Source organism: Oreochromis aureus, linkage group 19 (assembly GCF_013358895.1).
Source record: "Oreochromis aureus strain Israel breed Guangdong linkage group 19, ZZ_aureus, whole genome shotgun sequence".
Lineage (NCBI taxonomy): Eukaryota > Metazoa > Chordata > Actinopteri > Cichliformes > Cichlidae > Oreochromis > Oreochromis aureus.
Window position 1 is genome coordinate 15123246 of NC_052960.1, and position 21243 is coordinate 15144488.

The following is a 21243-nucleotide window of genomic DNA, read 5'->3' on the forward strand; positions in this document are numbered from 1 at the left end:
CACGTAATCTTGGTAACCGGCAGGGGGGGGTCCAGGTTTCAAGCTTGGCCATGATCCTATCTTTCAGGTCAGTTCCTCTCGCACTCAACGATCCTTCTCCTATCGCACTTGGGGCTATGTACCCAATCTCGGGTGGGGTGATGATATCTCCCCTGACCTGGCGCCCTGACTCCTCCTTGCCGTAGCATTTATGTTGTACCTCGTCAATCTCTAGCTGTGAGAGCAGTCCCTTCTTTCGAATGTTGGAACACTGAGCTACTAGTTGTTTCGCCGTCATTGTGGATGTTGGGTATCGAAGAATCCATAGGTCCCTCATCCTATTCATGTAACCCCTTCCGCCAGGGTTACTTGCGTAGTAGCATTCCAACAACGCCCTGTTTTCGTCTCTTGCCCACCGATGCCTTCTTGTTCCAGTAGCCCACTTGTCGTCAGGGTGCCCTGGTTCCTCAACACCTGACGCGGACCTTGTTGATCCGGGCGACGTCCGAGCCGGCATGCCTTCATATTTATCTGTCTCGCTCATGTCTGCGGTAGGCTCACTTTAGCATAGGGGTCTAGCCTTAGGACCCTTACTGGATACAGACGCCCCAGGCAGGAATCGAACTTGCGATCTTCTGCTCCAAAGGCGTGAAGTTTAACCACTACGCTATCCAGCGTAGTGGATATATCTATATCTATATATATATATATATATATATATATATATATATATATATATCTATATCTATATATATCTATAGATAGATATAGATATATATATATATCTATATCTATATATATCTATAGATAGATATAGATATATCTATCTATAGAGATATATCTATATCTATCTATAGATATATATAGAGATATATGTATCTATCTATAGATATATATAGAGATATATGTATCTATCTATAGATATATATAGAGATATATGTATCTATCTATAGATATATATAGAGATATATGTATCTATCTATAGATATATATAGAGATATATGTATCTATCTATAGATATATATAGAGATATATGTATCTATCTATAGATATATATGTATGGATGGATGTATGTATGTATGTATGGATGGATGGATGGATGGATATAGATTGAACTGTAGTGTCAGTCTTTTGATTTTAGGGGTAAATGAAAGAGTATAATTATGTTGTATGGGTGATGTTTAGCCTTAGTGATGAATATCACCAAGGCTCCTTGGTTTGGGTTATGTCTAACGTACGAAATGGGACAGTTGTCTGCCAGGTTTTAGATGTATTTTTATTTTGACATTTTTTTATTTTTCAAGGATACAATTTCGGTGTTTTAATCCGACCAGAAATAAACACAACGGGGGAAAAAAAGGCAGTGACATCACCGATCCCTGATAGAAACCTATGAGGAAAATGAATCATAAATGCAGCTATTTTGAGAGGATTGAGAGGAATGCGGGAAGCCGAATGTAGTCAAAGAGCAGGAAATGGAGGTGGAGCCAGATAGATGGGAGACGGAAGAGGAGAGGTGGAGGGGATCTGTCTATAAGCGCAGTGATGCGGCACAGAGTGTACTGGTGATGACTCAGCTGGCTCTCCATATAGCTACCAATCACTCTCCTCCTTGGTCCCCCCCCACCTCCCCTCCGTCTCTCTTTCTCATTCTCGCTGCTATTCGGTGACTCTCTTAAAACTACAGCTCTAATTGGTTGATGATTACTTACCATGCTGGCTCTCGGATTATGACAAATCTCCAGTTAAGCTCTTTCACTCCACCTTGCTTCCTGTCATTCATAGTTTGCAACTCCCTGCAGATTGGTACAGCTGTGCATTCCAGGCTTACTCTAAATAGCATTGCCTTGGAGGCAGTGCCCTATTTGACTGATTTTTTTTTCGTTGTTGTTGTTGTTTTTTTTTTTATTGTTAACCCTGTTTGTTTGTTTGTTTGTTTGTTTTGACTTGCCAGTAACATTTATAGCTTTAGGTCTTGGAGGGGGTGAGGGGGTGGGGGGTTATTTCACTACGAATCATTGCACCCTGTTTAACTTAAATGGCATTTATTCTTTACAATTTTTGTCTTAAGATAATAGCAAGGTTGGAATCATGATTCTGAAAGAAGCCTGATTTCTTGCATTCATGTGAGCATAGTCTCCATCTGTTCCTCTTTTCTTCTCTTACACACTGTCTTGACTGCTCTCTGTCTCTCTCTCTGACACTCTCCTCCATTAACATCACTTGCCTCTGTTCCCTTTCTGTCTCTTTTTCTGTCAGCAAGGCTCCTCCTCCCCTCTTTTCTCTAAGCACAATATGGAATGCGGTGTTAAGTATCAACCTTCCATGCAACTGTGATACTTCCTCCTCAGTCGGCCTTGCTGTGCGCTCACCTTACCTGCTCCGGCTCCATTCAGTCTCGCCTCCACAATCACCCCCAGAGGCATAGCGGACCCCTCCTCCCTTCCCCTGTCCTTGCCACCCCAGCAGCCTCTCACATCCATCCTTCCCTTCTTCTGTGCACTCATTCAGTAGCTCTAGGGTAGTCACGCAGGCTTAACCCTCGCTACTTCCTTTTCTTGTTAGAGACATGTATGAAACAATGATATGGAGAGAAGATGCTTGAATAATGTGCAGCACACTTGCAAAGCGACTCACACAGACAGAATGAAATTCAGACCTGAGCACTCCCCCTCTGACACACATGTCATCAACCTCTTGTACAGCTGCCACGTATTAGCCTCTTGAAGTGTGCATGTTGACTGTTGTCCAGATCCACGGGGAACTGTGCCATCTGCTTTCAGCAATCGAGTACTTTGTTTGTGACCGTTATCCTCCGACAAGACATTTGGACCGCAAAGATGCACAGCGTAGCACTTGGGTCGTTGAGCTTTTCATCGCACCAGCTCCTGCGCTCACGCATGCTCTCACGCAGATCGCCGTGCGCACAGTCACACATTCACACCCCATTAAGCCACCTCTCGTGCGCGTCAGTAAAAACCTCAAAGACTGTAATGGCCGTCTCTCATTTCATTTAATCTGCCTAGAGGAAGGCCGGGAGGCGGCCCAGTAGCCCTGATTAATAATAGGCTTTGGAAACGCAGCCTCTCTCTGCCATACACTTGGGCTCCCTGGCTCCAAAACACCTCCACACACTCCAACTCTCCTGCCACCACTGCTCTTCAAGTTTAACTTTATTTGTAATGAAAACCCCACTATTTAGAATGTGTTTTACAAATTATCTAAGAAGTATGTTGAGTATTGGGTTTGGGGGGGATTTTCCTTTTTTTTATATTTTTGATTTTAGAAGCTCTGGAATTGCCCATGTGTGTAGTTCAAATTCCAGAAATCTCTCGCCTCAAATTCTGTCTTTTTGTTATATTTCTGTTGTTATATTCAGCGTATGGCGTTGGATTAAATCACACAGGTCAAATTCTGAATCCAGGTATATTAAAAGATCTCACCAACATGCCTTGATTCACTTTCAAACTCTTCTGTTTGTTTCTTGTCAGGTGGTACTGGAGTGTGTGCTGCAGAAAGACCTAGTATACAACAAGGTCAACCCCATCTTCCACCACTGGAGGATCAACGACAAGAAGTTCGGACTGACCTTTCAGAGCCCTGCTGATGCTCGTGCTTTTGACCGGGGAATACGGAGGGCCATTGAGGACATTAACCAAGGTGTGTTTTGTCTTTGTGTCTGCACGTGTGTGTGTGTATGTGGTTGTTTTCTTTTTTGCTAGTTTAGAACAGGTCAAACCAGATAACAAAGCCCATAGAAAGCCAGCAGAATGCACCTTAACTTAACAGTCCATCAGCCAGCATTGGCTATTGTTTCCATATCAAGAAATCAAGGCAGCCCACAGATTTTTTTTCCTCTACTACCCTCACCACCTTTCAAACTCTTGCCCTATCGACAAAACATCAAATTTGTTTAGAATTCCCACCTAGAGTTTGCACTGTGTGTCTTGGCAGCCATTCAGTACATGTAAAAGTTGGATGTAGATGGATGTATGCACATGAATGTGGTGTGTATTCTACTGGTGTGCATTCACAGCCTGTATTCCTGCTTGTTTATCTTGGCTTGTAAAGGCTGACCTAGCATCTGTTCTAGAAGAGATGTGTGCCGTTGATTACCTTTGATGACTCCTCCGCCAATGCTACCTGCTCTCTCACCCAAGGTTGAACCCTCCTGTGTTATCTTATCAAGCCCAGCTGCCCAGATAAGCTTGCCACTTCCTGTAGAGACTGGCACTGCAATGCTTTGCTCAGACAGTGGGTGATAGCGGACAGGAGACGGTTGGTGGGAAAGACGAGAAACTCATAGAATGGATCGCAACCTGAGATATGGGCTGAGCTTCACTCAGAAGAAACTTGACCAGACTGGGCTTTTGTCCTTCTCTGTCTTGGCAAGATAGTTTGAGGACTGGCTAGACTAGTCTAACAAAATTTTGTATTTGGACTGAATGTGGCATTAATATATTTTAAAGCTAAGCTAGGTATTTACTTTATGTGTGGAACTGAGTGGGCAGGTTTAGGTCCTGATAAGCATTATTTTTCCGCACAGTGCCAGAGGTTGCAAAGTCATCCAATTAGTAGGAGAATTGCCAACTCAGCAATCTGCTATCCAGCCCCGTGTTATACAAGATGCTGGTCGACCAGCCGGCTGGCTGACTGGCTGGCTGGCTGAGGAGCTGTAATATCCTTTACTCTCTAGACCCAAGAATCCTGGGGAGCATAGAGGAGGTACAGCGGAACACATCGTAAAGGTTTATCGCCACTGAGCATCAGTTGCTTCTTGCCCACAGCCGTTTATCTGAGATTTGAACTTCCTGGGCACAAGTCCACACCATCTAGGTAAAAGGTAGTCATGTAGAACTTGCTTTGCAAGCTGCTTTTCCTGTAAATTTCACATGAAGATAACGAACTGGCAATAACAGCGTACTTTAAACTTGACTCTTCATTACCACAGGGTCATCTTCTAGGATGATTAGTGTCTCTTTTAAACAAACCAAAATTTGCTCCCAGTTTCTTAAATAATATCTGCTATTTTGTTATGCTAAAATGATGTGTGGAAAGCTGAGGGGTTTTGTTTGGAAAGGGGCGTTGGCATTTGAAGGTGTTACTGTGAGCTGGGAAGCTGTTATGGTCTTTTGTCACAGTTTGGCAACAAAATATCAGTAATATATCTGATATTCATGATTTGAGGCCATTTCAGTGCTGTTCACATAATCAGATGGTTTGCAAAGAGGCATGAACATCTCGTGTAGCAAGGCCCGGGTGATTGTGCAGATTCTCATTCAGAGACTGTACAGTTTTAGTGTGCTAATAAATGCTTCGGCTTCTTCCTGTGAATGTCAGCTACAGCAGGTGACGGTGGGGTTTCATTCCCTTGCATTTCTCTCTCTCTCCCCCTCCCGCCCCTGCTGTCCTCTCCTCCCTCCGTTCTCCTCTCTCTCCTGGCATCTTCTGTATTCTGCCAGTGTTGTGTAATGCCTCTCCTCAGTTCTTCTGTATTCCAGTTGCATCGTTCTGCTGCTGGACTGCTGCGTGAATGTGTGTGGGGGAGAGAAGAGGCAGGAAGGGAATATATGTTTTTGCCTGTGTGTGTGTGTGTGTGTGTGTGTGTGTGTGTCTGCGCACGCGTATGTGCGTGCATGCACACGTGTGTATCAGTCTTGCAGTCCTCTGTTGCCATGGCAACGTCGGGCACATGGCTCAGGCAGCTTTGTGGCCCAGCGCTGCCAGAGTTGTGCTGCAGGAGGCCTCTTTCTCTCAGTAGTGGAGAAATGCATACGCACGCACGCGCGCACACACACACACACACACACACACACACCTTTCTCCATGTGACTCAGCGACAGACAGACAGACTGATGGACAGACTGTGTCTAACACAAGCTCAGTGAATTCTTCTGTCCTCTCTGTGACAGAGATCGCATTACTGTGTTTTTCTGCATTCTCTCTCTGAATGCAGACAGGAAGATTGATGCCTCAGTGCTTTAAATAAAGCCTCAGTAATCCTAATTAAGTGAACCAAAGTTTAAAAAGAACCTCTTGATGCCCTTGGGTACAAATATATTCCCCCCCCCCCCATTCAGATAGTTTTATCCTTCCTTTCTACAGCATTGCCAAACGTTTTTTCCTCATCTAGAAGCTGGTGCTTTCATCAGTTGTTTTTAATGTTAATTTAAGCTGACTGAAACCACAATAATTTGATTGGCTGTACCTGTGCACTGATATTTTTTAGTAAATTGCTGCATTTTATGTTAATTCTAACCATGTGCTTGGAAGTTCATAGGTATAACTCATCGTTCTGAACTCAGTTTTTGATTTTATACTTCTGTTGATATTACCTGGTGAATATTGTCAATTTATTAACTTTAAATGTGATTTAACAGTTCTTTATGCAACTTTATGCACATATTAACTCAGATTTACTTCAATTATTGTTCTGAAAGAGTAAATGTCTGTAAAGCCACACATCTGCATGAATGAGTGGTTAACTGGTGGCATCTTTTAGTTGTGTAATGCTTTATTTTTGTTTTTTTTCTTGGATTTGGTTACATTAGCAGCCATATATTACACATACTAAAAATGTAGGTTTATTCCAAGCAAAGTTTTTTATCATATGTCACAAAACGTTGGTGTTGCATTCTGCTTGTTATCATCTGACAGACCTCAAGACTTCACTGGACTATACAGTGTCAGTGTGCAGGGAAATTGGCAGACTTTATGCAATTACACCTTCACCTAGCTTTAAAAACAATCTTCAGACTGCATACATTAAACAAGTGATTTCACATTGTTGACATAAGCACCTTTAAAATGGTATCTTTTAAAAAGTGATGTTTGTGAGAATAGTGTTCAGCAAAACACTATGAAAATATAAGTAGTGTAAGTGTCTTTCTTAAGATTGCAGCGATGAAAAACGTTAGCTCTTTCCTCCATCTCGGTAACTGAGGTGTTTGGGGTGCGAAAATGGCACGTGGCTTTTTAGCCGAGGTCGGGGTTACATTATTCTCTGCATGCATATTTCATTAACTTCTGTGAGCCCCACTAACACAAAGCAGCTTTCATTTCCCCATTAGGCCACAGGCAGAGGAAAGCAGAAGTCTTGAACTATTCTGGCCCGACAAGAGTCAGCGTGGTAACTTTAAACCGTGCTTAGGGGAACAGTTTGAGAAACAAACAAACAAACAAATAGAAATATTTTGTTGGTAGAAGGAAGTTGCTGAAAGATTCAGACTGATGCACGTTGACGCCTGGGTTCTTTGAATTTTTGCCCTCTAGTGGTAAAAAAGAAAGTCTTCCTTTGCTTTTGTCAATCAAATTTAGCTATGAGAGTTTTGTGTTGTATACTTTGCCTGTTTTTGTTTGAGCTGTTGTTGAGTTCTCGTACCTTTCTCTCTTTCAGGTTGTCGACCGTTTGGGGAGGGCGATAATCCAGAGGATGGACTACCGGTGAGTGACATTAAGGTTTAGTAAAGAAAACCTGTGTTGCGATGACTGAAAAGAATGAAGTTCTCTCTGCTTTGTCACTGACTCTGAAATGACATGATCCACATGTTTGGTTGAGGTCTGATCTGTCCCAGCCAGGTGCTGACACCTGCCTTTGTTGTCTCACAGTTGTTCTTAGAGATTTACAGATGTTTAACCAGTGTCAGCCAGACCCTGAGGTGAAGCTGGGTGTTGGCCAGCAAATGTGGTGTACTCTAACTCTGCAGCTGTCAGTCTTGTCAGGATTGAAGATGATATATTATTGCCTTGAGAATTCATCTTAACTAGTCAAATAAAGCTTTAGGATGTTGATGTTGTCTTAGCTGAAGAAACAAGGTACTTTAAGGTGCTCAGTAGGTAGTTGTGAACTCGCGTGTAGCCTGTTTAAGCTAATCTCTCCATGATGCTGACGTCAGGGTCGCATCTCATAAGACTCTTTATTCTTCCTTTGCGTGAAGATAGGACTCTATGACTTTAGCTAAATAAATTTGGGACCAACTAAACCTGTACACAATAGTTGCATGCACCATATAGTGCACCAACAACAACACTCAGTGCCCTTGCCCTGACAAGCGTTTGACTATCACCATGTGTGTTTAAGAATGTCACGTTCTCTTTAGCAGAGAAAGGCAGCAGGTGTATAGTTCAAGGCAACACACCCTTGGTAATTTGTTTTAGATATCCGGCCTTTTACAGGAAAGCCAGCCACCCACCTGTTCTGCTTCTGATTGCAAAGTTGATAAAGGCACATTAGTAGGAAGGGCAGCTCTTGTAGGACACATTTAGTGACAATATAGAAGCCTCTGACACTGTTAAGCAATCCAATGCACCAGTGCTGTAAAGAAACCCTAGACATAATAATGATTAACTGTTGTGCAACACTGAGGTGTGTTGATTCACCTCTGATCATTTCTTCCACTCTGCACACTGTATATGGAATAGGCAGAACCACGTTTGTGGTCTCTTTTTGACTTCATGCTGGACCTCATGTGAATGAAATTTTTAGCCATGAACCTCCCAGAGGCTTATCCTTACCTCTGATCTGCTCTGTACTTGCCCATCTGCATGATGCAGACTAGAAGAGCAGTGACGGAGGAGAAAGTGGTGTTCCAGTTCTTGTGGCAAAGTTCCTCTTTAAGGAATCAGCCCGAACATACAGGAAATCCAATGGCACCGCTGTTGCTAGGCAGCGGGGGGGTAAGGGGTGCAGCCAGAGAGGGGTAGAAGGGGGGTGTTCAGCGAGCCACCGAGGGTGTCACCATGGTGATTTGGCATCCGAATGTTGCGGTCAGAGACCTGGGCTTCAGAAAAAGAGAAGTGAACCAGAGGCTGCGGCCAGAGAAGCAGCAAATACCACCACACAGCAAGGTGTTAGCCAAGCTGTGTGGCTCCAAGCTCCATCACGAAGTCACGTCAATGTCTGTGCAGATAAATGATGACTTTCAAAAAAAAAAAGAAGTACAGAAGCTTTGCTGCGTGTCACCCCCTCCCAACCTTTCTGTGGCTCCCTCCATCTGCCATGTGTGGGTGTGTAAAAGGCAAAATGCAAAAAAAAAAAAAAACCATAAAAGAAAGAAAGAAATTGTTATGACCACTAGAGGTGGGAAACGGATAGTAATTTCATTCACTTCACACGGAGTCATGAAATAATCATGCTACTAAATTAGATTAGTTGCTGTATTTGGAGTGTGTGCACTTTCTGCTAATATTTGGCACCAGAATGCTAATAATTGTATCACAAGAGGAAGCGGTGTGATGATGCATCAAGATTTCAAAATGTTGTCCCACCCCTGGTTGACCACACGTGTAGTTTTTATTAGTGGTAGGTCTCCTTAGAAGCAGCAGCAGCTCTCTGTGGATTTGCTGTGACCTTGTGCCAAAAACAGATACCAGAGGTCACCATGAAGCCTTGTTTTTGTTCCTTGATTAGATGGCTCTAAAAATTGATGGGTATCAAAATTTGCTGGAATTCATCCTAGCCTTGCATTGTTACAAGGATTTGTGTGTGTTGTGTATGTCTGCGCACACACGCGTGCATCGTCAGTGTTCGTGTGCTGAAGATGGTCTTCTCCACCCACATCCTGCCCACTGAGGCTGAGCACCCACATGTATGCCCTTCACAAGCTTACCACATTCTTCCTCTCACACACACACACACACACACACACACACACACACACACACACACACACACACACACACACACACACACCGAACATGCAACATATTTCACCCATAGAGAAAAGTGGTTGCACAACACCCTACTCAGCTGTGATGACCCATTGCCAGGAATTATGCTGTACCGCTACAGTCCTTCCGCTAGTACTAAGTAAAATATGTATGTGAGGGTTTTTTGTTCTTTTTTTTTTTTTCTTTTCTCGAATACCACAGGAAAACATCCGCATCTAATTTAGAACTGGCAGGAAGTTTTCTCTTATCTGTTTTGTACACATGGGTTTTGTTGGCCAGTGGAGTTTCAGTCTCACTCTGACCGATGATGTCGTTTTCTATGAGACATCTCCGAGCTGTGAAGAAGAGTAGTTTAAAGTAGCCATTTGACATTTTATGAAATATGCCTTTTATTCTCTTTTGCTGTGAATTTGACAAAAATCTACAAAATGTATTTGTAGATTGATGTAACTCAGCAGGCCAGAAGTTGGTTACACACATCTCACCTCACTCTTACAAATAAAGACTCACTTCCCAAAACAGCCAACCACTCCTTTAGGACACATTAGGAGTGGGCTTTTTTAAATTTTTAATTTTAAGCTGGCAGGACCCAGAGATGAGCACCCATCAGGCTTCTTTCTAGCCTGTGAGAAACAAGCTCATAGAGAAGTAAAGCATGTATTCATGTTTGCAGTCAAATATCCAGGCACGCACACAATACGTTCCTTTGCTTTGTTGAAGTGTGTGTCGTAAGCTTTTAGTATGTGGGCCAGCCTTCCCTGTCCTGAACCCCTGTGCCTTTGAGGGCGGAAGTGCATGGATCCCTGATGTTGGTGTGGAGCCAGGTTGCCCGTGGCTCCGCACCACCTACAACGCCCTCTCTGCATTCCTCCCCCTTCTCTCGTCTCCTCCCTCAAACAGCCACATCTCTAGGGTCAGATCAGCTCCAGATTGGCCCCCACGCATGCCTTTGAATGGTGGGGGCTTGGGCAAGCACTTTAAAAGGAAGCCCAAGTCTGTTTCCCATTTGCCCCCCCCTCAGCCGCCCCTCGCTCCTTTCTCTCTTTCTCTCACATACACATACAGCTGTCATCTGGCTTTTTAAGTTCTCTGCTGCATTTCTCCAGCTGGAGCTGGTTTATGACATTCCCTCGGCAGACTCTTTGGCCTCTCGCTCCCTCTCCCCCCTCTCTCTCTCGCTTGCTCTTGCTCTAGCACACAAATACAACACAATCTCATTTTTTCCTGCTCTGTTCTTTCTCTTCCCTCTGCCTCCAATGTCTCCTGTTCCTCACATTCCCCTGCAGACGCTGTCGATGTGTGTTGCACCACTTGGTATGTTTGGAGGCAGAGAAGGAACAAAGTCACACACACGCACACACACCATGTGTTAGCAGTCTGTGGGGTGGGGTAGGGGGCTAGTGGAGGAGAAGGGGGGAGTCAAAGGAAGCATCTCTTAGCAACCACAGGACAGTAATTACTGTAGCAGCAGCTGGGAGCAAACCAGATTTCCGCTGTGCGTTAAAGCACTGGCGTGGGCTACTTTACACACGGCACTGACTAACTACAGCCAGCACCACCTCCACACACAGAAAAAAGAGAGGGAGAGAAGGTGGGAGAAGGAGAAGAGAGGAGGACTAACCCTGCCTTGATGAGGTCGGGATGTGTGTGGGAAAAAGAGGGTCAGCTAGCCAGTGCGTACGAGGCTCGAATACGGTCGGATCGAACTCGAGACGCCTCGGCATGCGTCCATCTGTGTTTGTGTATTTTCGGTCAGGACACGCAGAGAGAAAGAACCTTCAGTTTAGTGGGGGTCACTTTGAGACATCACAGGAGCGTTTAGAAATAGGCAGGCGCGTCCATGAATGTGAAGTTTAGCCACGTTTCGAGGGCGACCGGTGCACAGTTCTGCTTATTTTCCCGTATCTTGCGTGAACGTTTGAATAAGCTGGAAGTTGTGAACATAGTTGCACTGAAATCAAGCTCCACAAAATATCACAAGGCTCTTAACATAATAACTATCCTCCCCCAACTCTCATCACCTCTGCATGCATGAATCATGAAAATCACTGCTGCTTTTGATTTTTGTTGCCATGAGTACTTAAAGTATGAGGCTATTGCTGTTGGAGGCTCCTTTTTTAAATATAATTTCTATAGATGTGTAAAAATATTTGCCTGCATTTGATGTCCTCTGTGTCATTCACAAGATGTTATTTATAGGCCGATTGATGTCAACAGTGAGCTTTCTTCTTGTAATTGTTGGTGGAAGGAAATAATTGTTCGCTTACACCTTGCAGCACATGGTTTCCAACATTTCTTTTCTCTTTTTTTTTTGGCATTGTCAAGAGCCTTTTTAGGCCAGTGTTTGGAGATGTTTGCATCAGTTAAAATGTTTGTGGGAACACATGCAAGGCTGATGGGAACTCTGAGTTCTTAACAGAAGGGCCTTGAGTCATCTACACAGCTCAGTCATTTGGACAAGCGTGGGTGCAGGATGCCCCCTGGTGGTTAAAGTGGAACACACACACACACACACGCACACACACACACACAAAAAAAGACAGCCTACACACACTGAGTCAAAGCTGTTGTAATCATGAAAACTGAACTGATTGACCATTAGAGCTTTTAACAGTGAAACAGTATCGTGGAAAGTGAGAATGGCTTTTTTTTTCTTTTTTCTTTGGTTAACAAAAAATTTGTGATAATTCGCAGAATTTTTGGTAAGCAAAGCAACTAAAAATAATTACAAAAGTTGTTATTGCATCATCAGAGTGTTAATTCACTAGATTTTCTTTTTGATGTGTTACTAAGGAAGAAATTTGAACCTGTTATAAGTTTCATCCTGTTTCGCATACTTACCTGATTCTGTATGCCTGTAGGTGTGTGATGAGCCTCCTTCCATCTGTACCCCGATGAAAGAGCCCTTCTCTCCTCTGAACAATGTCGTCTCCACCGAGCCATTCAGGGGCTGCTACGTTCGCGCCCAGCCCTTTGACGAGTTCCCCTCCAGCAACAGGCGCTACCTGCCTCCACAGGTCTGCCTTTGCCTTACTGGCTTATATCAATATATAATTCTTTAAATTAAGGTACTTTTTATGTAGTATTTTCCACAAAGTGTTGATTTCTAGTCTTTCTAGCAATCTGACTTGTTATTCCTCTTTTGATTTGACTCTTTAAGTCGACTCGCCGTGTCAGTTTTCGCATGGATGAAGAAGAGATCGTCCGCATCAACCCACGCAAAGACGTGCTCATCCGTGGCTACGAGGACTACCGTCACCCTGTCATGTGGAAACCTGAACCTGACCGTGAGGACCTGGACTTTCCCACTGCTTTTCACAAACTGGACAGTAAGAAGTGTGAGTACCTCTTCCCCGATGGCCCCGGTGGAGACTCCCACTCAGGCCCCGGAATGGGTATAGGAACAGGTATAGGGCTTGGGCTGGGCAAGGACACGGCCATCAAGACTCAGCCGTCGCCCCTCATGAAGTCCAAAAAGAGCAGACGGCGGCGAGAGGACGGCGAGCGTTCACGGTGCATCTACTGTCGGGAGATGTTCAACCACGAAGACAACTGGCGGGGGCAGTGCCAGGATGCCCCCGACCCAATTAAGCAGTGCATCTACAAAGTCAGCTGTATGCTATGCGCTGAGAGCATGCTGTATCACTGCATGTCTGACTCAGAGGGTGACTTCTCAGACCCCTGTTCATGTGACACTTCTGACGAGCAGTTCTGTCTGCGCTGGCTGGCCCTGGTGGCGCTCTCGTTTATCGCACCCTGCATGTGCTGCTACCTGCCTCTGCGCGCGTGCCACCACTGTGGCGAGGCCTGCCGCTGCTGTGGGGGCAAGCACAAGGCCGCGGGGTGACCCGACACAGGACACTGGGACGCCATCAAAGCTAGCAAACAAAGGAAGTGGATAAAAGCGGAAAATTATAAGCTGGCATCCTTTTTTCATTCCCCTCTCAGACGGGGTGATATGTTGTTGATCCCCACTTTGAGGGCTTTTGGAGATTTCAGTTTGTGTTTGTCGCCGACAAGCAGCACCGGAGGACAAAACCATATGCTTTGTGGGGGGTAGGGGGGCTCTGAGCATCAAGCTAAGCTCAGGAGCTTAAGCTGAGGAGAAGAAGAGGAGGAGGAGAAGTCACGATTAATAGACTTGGAGATGTTACTACACACATCTGCACACACAAACACACACACCTCTCTCACATTCACACTCATAAGCCAGGCCACAAATATCAGACTTCTAGTACAAGTTATGTGTAACTTCATGAAGGAAAATTGTCTTTTGTACAGAGAGCGACGACTTCACGACAAAAAAAAGAAAAAGAAATCAAAACTATTCTGCGCTGAGGAAAAAACGTACTTGCTGTTTGGGTATGCTAAAAGGGATATGTTTTTGCTTGTTTGTGAATTTGCAGTTAGGTAACAGTGGCCTTTCCTTCATGGCTTAAGCATTCGCTGACAATGTAATTATTAGACAGAGAAAAGTGCACTATAAAATGATATTCCCCCGAGTAAAGGTAATCCTCTGAAATTCTTGTGGTATATTAACCACCGTGTTCTATTGTAATTTTAATGCTTGAGAGTAGTTGCTGTGGTGGATGTCTGGCCATTTGATTTCCTTCTTTCCTTTCCATCACTTTTTTTTTGTTTTAAAGCAGAGTAACAGATTGTTTTTGAAGGTCCACCTTGGCACAGCTTGCGCAGTTCATTTAAAAGACGTTAAAATGACTAACTCTCCTTCCTGAGGTGATTTAGATCGTTTGATTGCATTCCAAAATAAAGGGATCGATTCTACGATTAGAAGGGAAAAAATGGTAACAACTTCATTACATTAAACACCCCCTCCCCCCCCAAAGATTTTTATTTCCTCATGAGAAAATTGCATTTTAGAACCTCTTGAACCATATAATTGGAACCAACACACAACAGTTTCATTTACTTCAGTGAATCTCAGTTATAGTCCAGTTATTTACTGCTGTAGTGAAATTGGTGGGGTTTTTTTGTTTGTTGTTATTTTTTTTTTTCTTATTTTCCTGCTCATTTTTACAATTAGTTCTTAATCAAGTGTTAAAATGTTGCTCAACCAGCAAGTTTTGTTTTGGTGAGGTAAGGGGTTACAGTGCTCCTTGGTTAAAATGACATGGCACTTAAATTAGACTATTCTTTGACTGATAAAACTCCAGATTTTGGAATTAGTCTGTTCAAAAATTTAACTAAGTTAACATCCTGTTTTTTTTAGTGGGTTAAAAATAAGAGACAAAAAACCAAAACAACAACCCTTTTTTTAAAGCACTGCTCTCCAAGCTTTGGTTGCAGCACCCTCTTCAAATTCCCTTGTTTGCCCTCTGAATCTTTCTGTTTTTCCCCTTCAAATGTTGTGCAAATGTGGTATTACATTGTTCCTTGAAAGTTAGTCCACTCCTTCCACGAATGAATGAACGAACGAGTGAAGGAATGAATGCATTGTTTTGGGAACGCTGAGCATCTCAGCTATTAAACCCTGAGATGTTTCGTATGCGTGTGTGTGCATAGGTCTGCATACGCACAGGTGGTTTTATGTTACGTAACGTCACTGGTGACTACGTGATTCAGGCTTTGACTCATAACAGTACTGACCACCATCCTGCTTTTGGAAGCGCTGGCTTCAGAGTAAACAAAGAAATGAAATGCACTCATCGGCTTTCTTGCCAAGTTAGATTGAGAAGAGTGACGCTCGTTCTGTTAATATGAAGACTGAAAGCAGATGGAAGCAGCTAACCGATATCTCTAAATCGCATTAATCCCTTTTTCCCTTTAAAAAAAAAAAAAAAAAAAAAGGTAATCAAAAAGAGCATTAAAAAAAGGAATTAAAGAAATATGGATGCACGGATGTTTAAAAATAAATTGGCCAACGCCAGCATTTTAATTTGTTTTTATTGTTATTTATTCCCGTCTTTGTCCAGGGAAATAAAGAAATCTTCATCCTAAATAAGACTGTTAAAAAGCTTCTTCATCACGTTGTTTGTTTGTTTTTTTTTTAAAAATACACACACAAGGAAAAAAATGACTAGCAGTGACGTGGAGACCAGAGATTATGGAATGTCAGTGAAATTTGGAGTCTTGTAGTGATGACAGATGGAATAACGGTTAGCGGCGCGAAATGGCTAGAGGCAACAATTTGAAGCAACTACCAATGGGATGGCAAAGGATACTGCTGTCTGACAAACGATAGGGCAGGAAATAAGGTTTCCTATGCAACCAGTGTCTGAAAAGTCTGCTAGCAGCTGTCAGCTGCAAAGCGAGAGGTGGCAAGCGAAAATCGCTTTACACGTGGACAGGGCTATAGCCAAAATTAGTGACCAGAAATATCGTCCACTTGGATTTCCTGGTAGGCCAATATCGGTTGACAAGGGCAGCATGTTGACATCTATAGTGCACTGCACAAACATGCTATGACCTGTAAATTGGTAACCTCAGCAGATGGATGATGTTTGCCTCTGTTTCCAGTCTTAGCTACATGAATGAAGCTTCATATTTAGTAAACAGATGTGAATGATGATAATCTTCTGGTCTAACTCTTGGCAAGAAAGACAGTATCCTGCACTCCTCACCCAAATGTCCAAATTTAAAACCCTTTGGGAAACAATCTTACCCCAACAGAAAATTCAAAATTGAACTTAACGCTTCAAGTAGAGTAAAAGTTGCTACAAGAACAGCTTAGTTTGGACATCTGGCTGCAATAACCCAAATGCTCCCTAACTGCAAAGTGTAATCCACCTCAGTTTTTTTAATAGCAAATTTGGTACAACATCCAAATGCTGTTACTATCAGATATGCATGTTTTCCCACCTCCTGTCACTCCCGAGTTTAAAAAAGGAAAAAAAAAGAGAGAGAGAAACCACACCTCACTTTGGAGTACAAGAGAACAATTTATCTTCCAGATTCCTCCCTAACCAATGCTCCCTTTACTTTCTATGCAAACCTTCGAATGTGGGGAAACGCATTGACCTCTTGGCGGACTGAGTCAGTGACTAGACGGGACATTTTAAACGCTATATTTAGGTAGACGACAAACCCCTGGTACCAAACTCCAAACGCCTGTAAATATGTAACACTATATTTAAGTACTGATAATAATCCCAGTTTTTTTTTCGTTTCTTCTTTTTTTTTGTCTTTAAAATTTTAAAGATAGAGTTGTATTTATCGTTGCTGTCAGCATATACCGTAGCTTGAAATGACAGCATTTGTACATAGGTCACCTTTTAGTATTATTTCACATTGAAAAGTAGAGGGCGTTTGTGATGGAAATGACTATTGAGCTTCTAATAGAGTTTCTCTCTAGTTTTGTACGGTAGAAGGAAGGATAGTGCTAACACGGTACAGTAGTGGCAGTCCACTTATTTTTAAAGTTTGATATATATATATATATATATATATACGTATAAAGCTGCTAGATACAATCACTAATTTTATTGTGTTGACAGAGAAAATCAGCTATGAACGACTGTTAAACCCTAATTCTCCAACAGCATATAACGACAACGGTCAGTTTTGAAATGTTTGATTGCTCTGTGTGATGAAGTGGACACTTGTGCATGTGTGTGGGTGCGAGAGTGTTACTATATGTGCCCACGGATGTGTGTTTGTATGTGTGTGCGTGCTAGATTCCAGGTAGGTTGGCGGTGTGCGTGTGCCTCGCGTGTGCGTTGGTGTGTGTGTAACCAAATGTTTGGTTGGTTGTCTTTTTCTCCCATTGTAATCTGATTACCCTGCATTATTGCAAGCTGAACCAAGGTTTGATGAACCTGATTAAAACTTGCTGGCTGAGAAGCAAAATGTAGGACGTGCATTTATACAAAGTGTAGAGAATGCTGAAATAACACTTCTCATTCTGCATTAACCAGCACAGTGCAACTTCCTGTCATGTACTGTATTATATATGCAACATGTGTCTGTCCGCTTTAATATATATATATTTTTTTGACCTGCATTATATAAAGACTTCAGTTTTAACCACTTTGCTGCTAGTCTTTTATCCTCTTTCAATCTTGGAAACTGTGCATATCTTTGGGAATGCATACAAGTGTACATTCTTGACATTGTGTAGATTAAGAAAGATGAAAAAAAAGCTATATAAACCTGTTTCTCTTCAGTGTATTGTTTTAAAAACGGTTACTTTTTACAGCAGTTGAGTGGTTATGTTTCAATTCTCCGATGCTTTGATGCACTGATGATACTATATGTAAGCTTTTTTTCATCTTACAGCGCTCGATGTAACATTTACGTGATTAGTTCTAAATAGTGGAAGACATTTGTGTTTTGAAACTTGCAGTATAAATGGTACTATTCTTAACTATTCTGTAAAACACTGCCTGTTTTCTTACTTTTCGTTCTTTCACTTTCTCTATTTGTGCACATTTCTTTTTCCTGTGCATCCTTTTTTTTTTCTTTTCTTTTTTTTTGGGTTTCCTTTTAGTGCCATCTGCTTTCACATCCTGACAACCTCAAAAAAGTGCCTCACGTCCATCCTAGTTTCCATCTTAACATCTCTTGTTCTGGTTTTATTGGTTTCTACACGTCTAGGTATTATCATGGTTCGAGAATACCAAGTATCTGTTGTAAAATTTATAGTACCAATAACTCATGTCATAGTTGTATTTTCTTTATACAGATGTAGCTTGTTACTTTTCATAAATATAATGTAAATATGCATACATATGTTTGTAACTGTTTTTATGTTACATCATACACTTGTAATTTGACATATCAAATAACATTATCATAATAAAATGGTGAGTTTTAATCTTTTGCCTGCGCTTGATTGTATACGTTGGCTGTGATCAAGAAATCAATGTTGTATAGAGAAGACAAAATTAAAGAAGACATACATTCAGTGAACCGCAACATTAAATGGGTGGAGACCTCTGAAGATTGAGAACCAAGACTTCAGCAACAGATCCTTTAGGTTCTATACGTTGTGAGGTGGGACCACAAAATGTAGAACTAGTTCAAGCCCCAAACCCATCTAGCCATCGATTCATCCGTCTTCTGTCACTTATCTGGGGCAGGGTTGATGGGTCAGCAGTCAAAGCAGAAATGTCCAGACCTCACTCTCTGCAGACACCTTCCCCAGTCTTTCAGGAGGATACTGAGGCGTTCCTAACCAGTTGAAAGATGTAATCTCTCAAGCATGTCCTGGATCTCCTCCCAGTGGGACATGCCCAGGAGGCATCCTAATCAGATGTCTGAACCACGTTAACTGGCTCTTGTTGATGCAGAGGAGTAGCTGCTCTACTTTGAGTCGATGTCAGTGGTTGCAAAGGACGCTGCAGAAAAGGCTTTATCAACAACTGAGAGATCCAATGTTCTAAATTCCTACAAAATTCACAGCAATGTTTGCCGGTAATTGTATGCAATAGAAATGTGAGCTGGTTCTCAGAAGCCATGAAGGCAGAATTGTTTCTGTGGAAAATATGGAGGGCCTTTTAACATCTTGTCTTTAATGACGTTCCTCAAAAAGATTCCTGATTAATGTTTTAAAAATGTATGTATTTATTTATTTATTTTAATCTTTAGAACTTGCTAAGATGTAAAAAGTGTATTCTCACTTAGATGGGCAGTAGTATAATTAACAGTTATAGCGATAGAATTACGGACTCATTATCCTGCAGAATAAGGCTTCCACTATCAGGAAAAGCAGTTGTCATAAGTGGTTGTTAGTGGTCTAGAACATTAGGTAGGGGGTCACACCCACATGGAAGCCAGGACATAAAGTTTCCCAGCAGAACATTCCCTAGAGCATCACACTGCCTCCACCATGTTGGCTGCTTCCTTTGGTGCATCCAGCTGCCATCACTTTCATCATACTAGTCGGCTGACAGTTCAGTTCTGATACTGATGGCCCCATTAGTAGATGCTTTCAGGAGTGGAAGATAGCCAGCCTGAGAAGTCTGATAGGTCTGGAGTCTGGTTTCACTCCAGTCATTACACTTTCCCTAATTCTGTGGTGGTATTCAGTATTGATATTTAGACCTTGGGCAAAACTTGCTATGCCATACAAACAGGATTGTTTCAATATTGTTGGTCACGTGAATTATTTGGTCCATTGTATCCCTGCATGAACCAAATTCACAACACATGTGTACCAATTCTAATTCTGACAAAATGTAAATTTTTACAAAAGTTATATAACAGCTGATGGAGATACAATCAGTTGTCTGCCTCATATTATCATAACCTTAACAGACGCTTTATTAGTTCCACCTTTATACTGCTGGTTAGACCCCTTTTACCTTCAGAACTGCCTCAATTTTGGTCTATATTTACAGGCTAGCACCGGGGTAGGCAACTCCAGGCCTTGAGTGCCAGTGTCCTGCAGGTTTTAGATGTGTCCTCCTTGATCCAACACAGCTGATTTAAATGGCTAAATTACCTCCTCAACATATCTTGAAGTTCTCCAGAGGCCTGGTAATGAACTAATCATTTGATTCAGGTGTGTTGACCCAGGGTGATATCTAAAACCTGCAGGATACCAGTACTCGAGGCCTGGAGTTGCCCACCCCTGCACTGGACTGATCAATACTCAGTCTAAGGCAGGGGTGCCCAATCCCAGTCCTCGAGAGCTACCGTCCTACAGCTTTTAGATGCATCCTTGGTCAGACACACCTGAATCAAATGAATGGCTTGTTATCAGGCCTTTGCCAAACTTGGTGGCATACAGAAGAGGTAATCAAACCATTTGATTCGGCTGTGTTGGAGTAGGGATGCATCTAAAAGCTGCAGGACAGTAGCTCTTGAGGACTGGGATTGGGCACCCCTGGTCTAAAGTTTCCAGTGGGTCCCACTACTCCTTTGCCAACCTGAAAGCTGGCAAAACTCACCAAAATCCTTCATTAGGTCTTTATGCTTGTCAATCTACACCATTTTATTTTAGGAAGAGGCTTCTCAGCCAGCCTTTGGTTTCAGAAGTAATGATTAAAAAGTGGAAAAATGTGTTTATCTACACTTTAAAATAGAGGATTTCAGTTTTCCCCTCATATAATTGTTTAAATATCCTCAGCTTTAATAATAAACATCAGTAAAAGTGACGCAGAAATGCACTCACTGTGAGCACAGCGATGAGAGGGCCCTGCAGCAGTCCCACCAGGACGTCGCCCGGGTGGTCTTTGTAGTCAGAGACGCGCGTGTATCCCAAATACAGAGAGAATGACACCAGGAAGAACTGGATGGTGGGGAACCAGTCTCGTCCATTTCCCCTGCATCCTGGTCTGGACATAGAGCTTTACATACAAAAGTACAGATTCGAGCTCAAATTGAAGGTTACATGCACATAAAAGAACCAATTTTTGTGGAAAAAAAGAACAAAAAAAACAAACGACAACCCCCAGGTTAAGATTGGAGCCATTTATCTATAGCTATAATCTTTTTCGGACCATTCTCTTCCATTCTGATGCTAAATTTGGTCATAGGTCTAAATGAGCTGCTACCATATAATTGGCTGATGAGATATTAGCATTTGTATTTGTCATCTATTTTCCGACATCAATGCACAAAGTTTATTGTTTTAACTTTAACATTATATACCTCTAATTTTGGAAACAGACACGGTTTACTTACAGTTTTGCT

At 42.5% G+C, this 21243-nt stretch overlaps 1 protein-coding gene and 1 long non-coding RNA gene across 2 annotated transcripts in view; one reads left to right on the forward strand and one right to left on the reverse strand.

Annotated features, from left to right (window-relative positions):
* The window catches only part of spred1 (sprouty related EVH1 domain containing 1), a 40050-nt gene extending 22777 nt beyond the window's left edge, over positions 1-17273 (forward strand). The window contains exons 3-6 of the mRNA XM_031747225.2: positions 3471-3639; positions 7376-7422; positions 12510-12665; positions 12809-17273. Coding sequence (XP_031603085.1) covers positions 3471-3639; positions 7376-7422; positions 12510-12665; positions 12809-13495 — 1059 coding nt within the window. The 3' untranslated portion in view covers positions 13496-17273. The remainder of the gene's footprint in view (positions 1-3470; positions 3640-7375; positions 7423-12509; positions 12666-12808) is intronic.
* Positions 17274-18068: 795 nt separating this feature from the next.
* On the reverse strand, positions 18069-21013 carry LOC120434859. Its single transcript, XR_005609397.1, has 2 exons — positions 20723-21013; positions 18069-18944 (listed from the first exon to the last, which is right to left on the reverse strand). It is a non-coding gene; the product is annotated as an uncharacterized LOC120434859 (long non-coding RNA).
* Between the last annotated feature and the right edge of the window lie 230 nt (positions 21014-21243).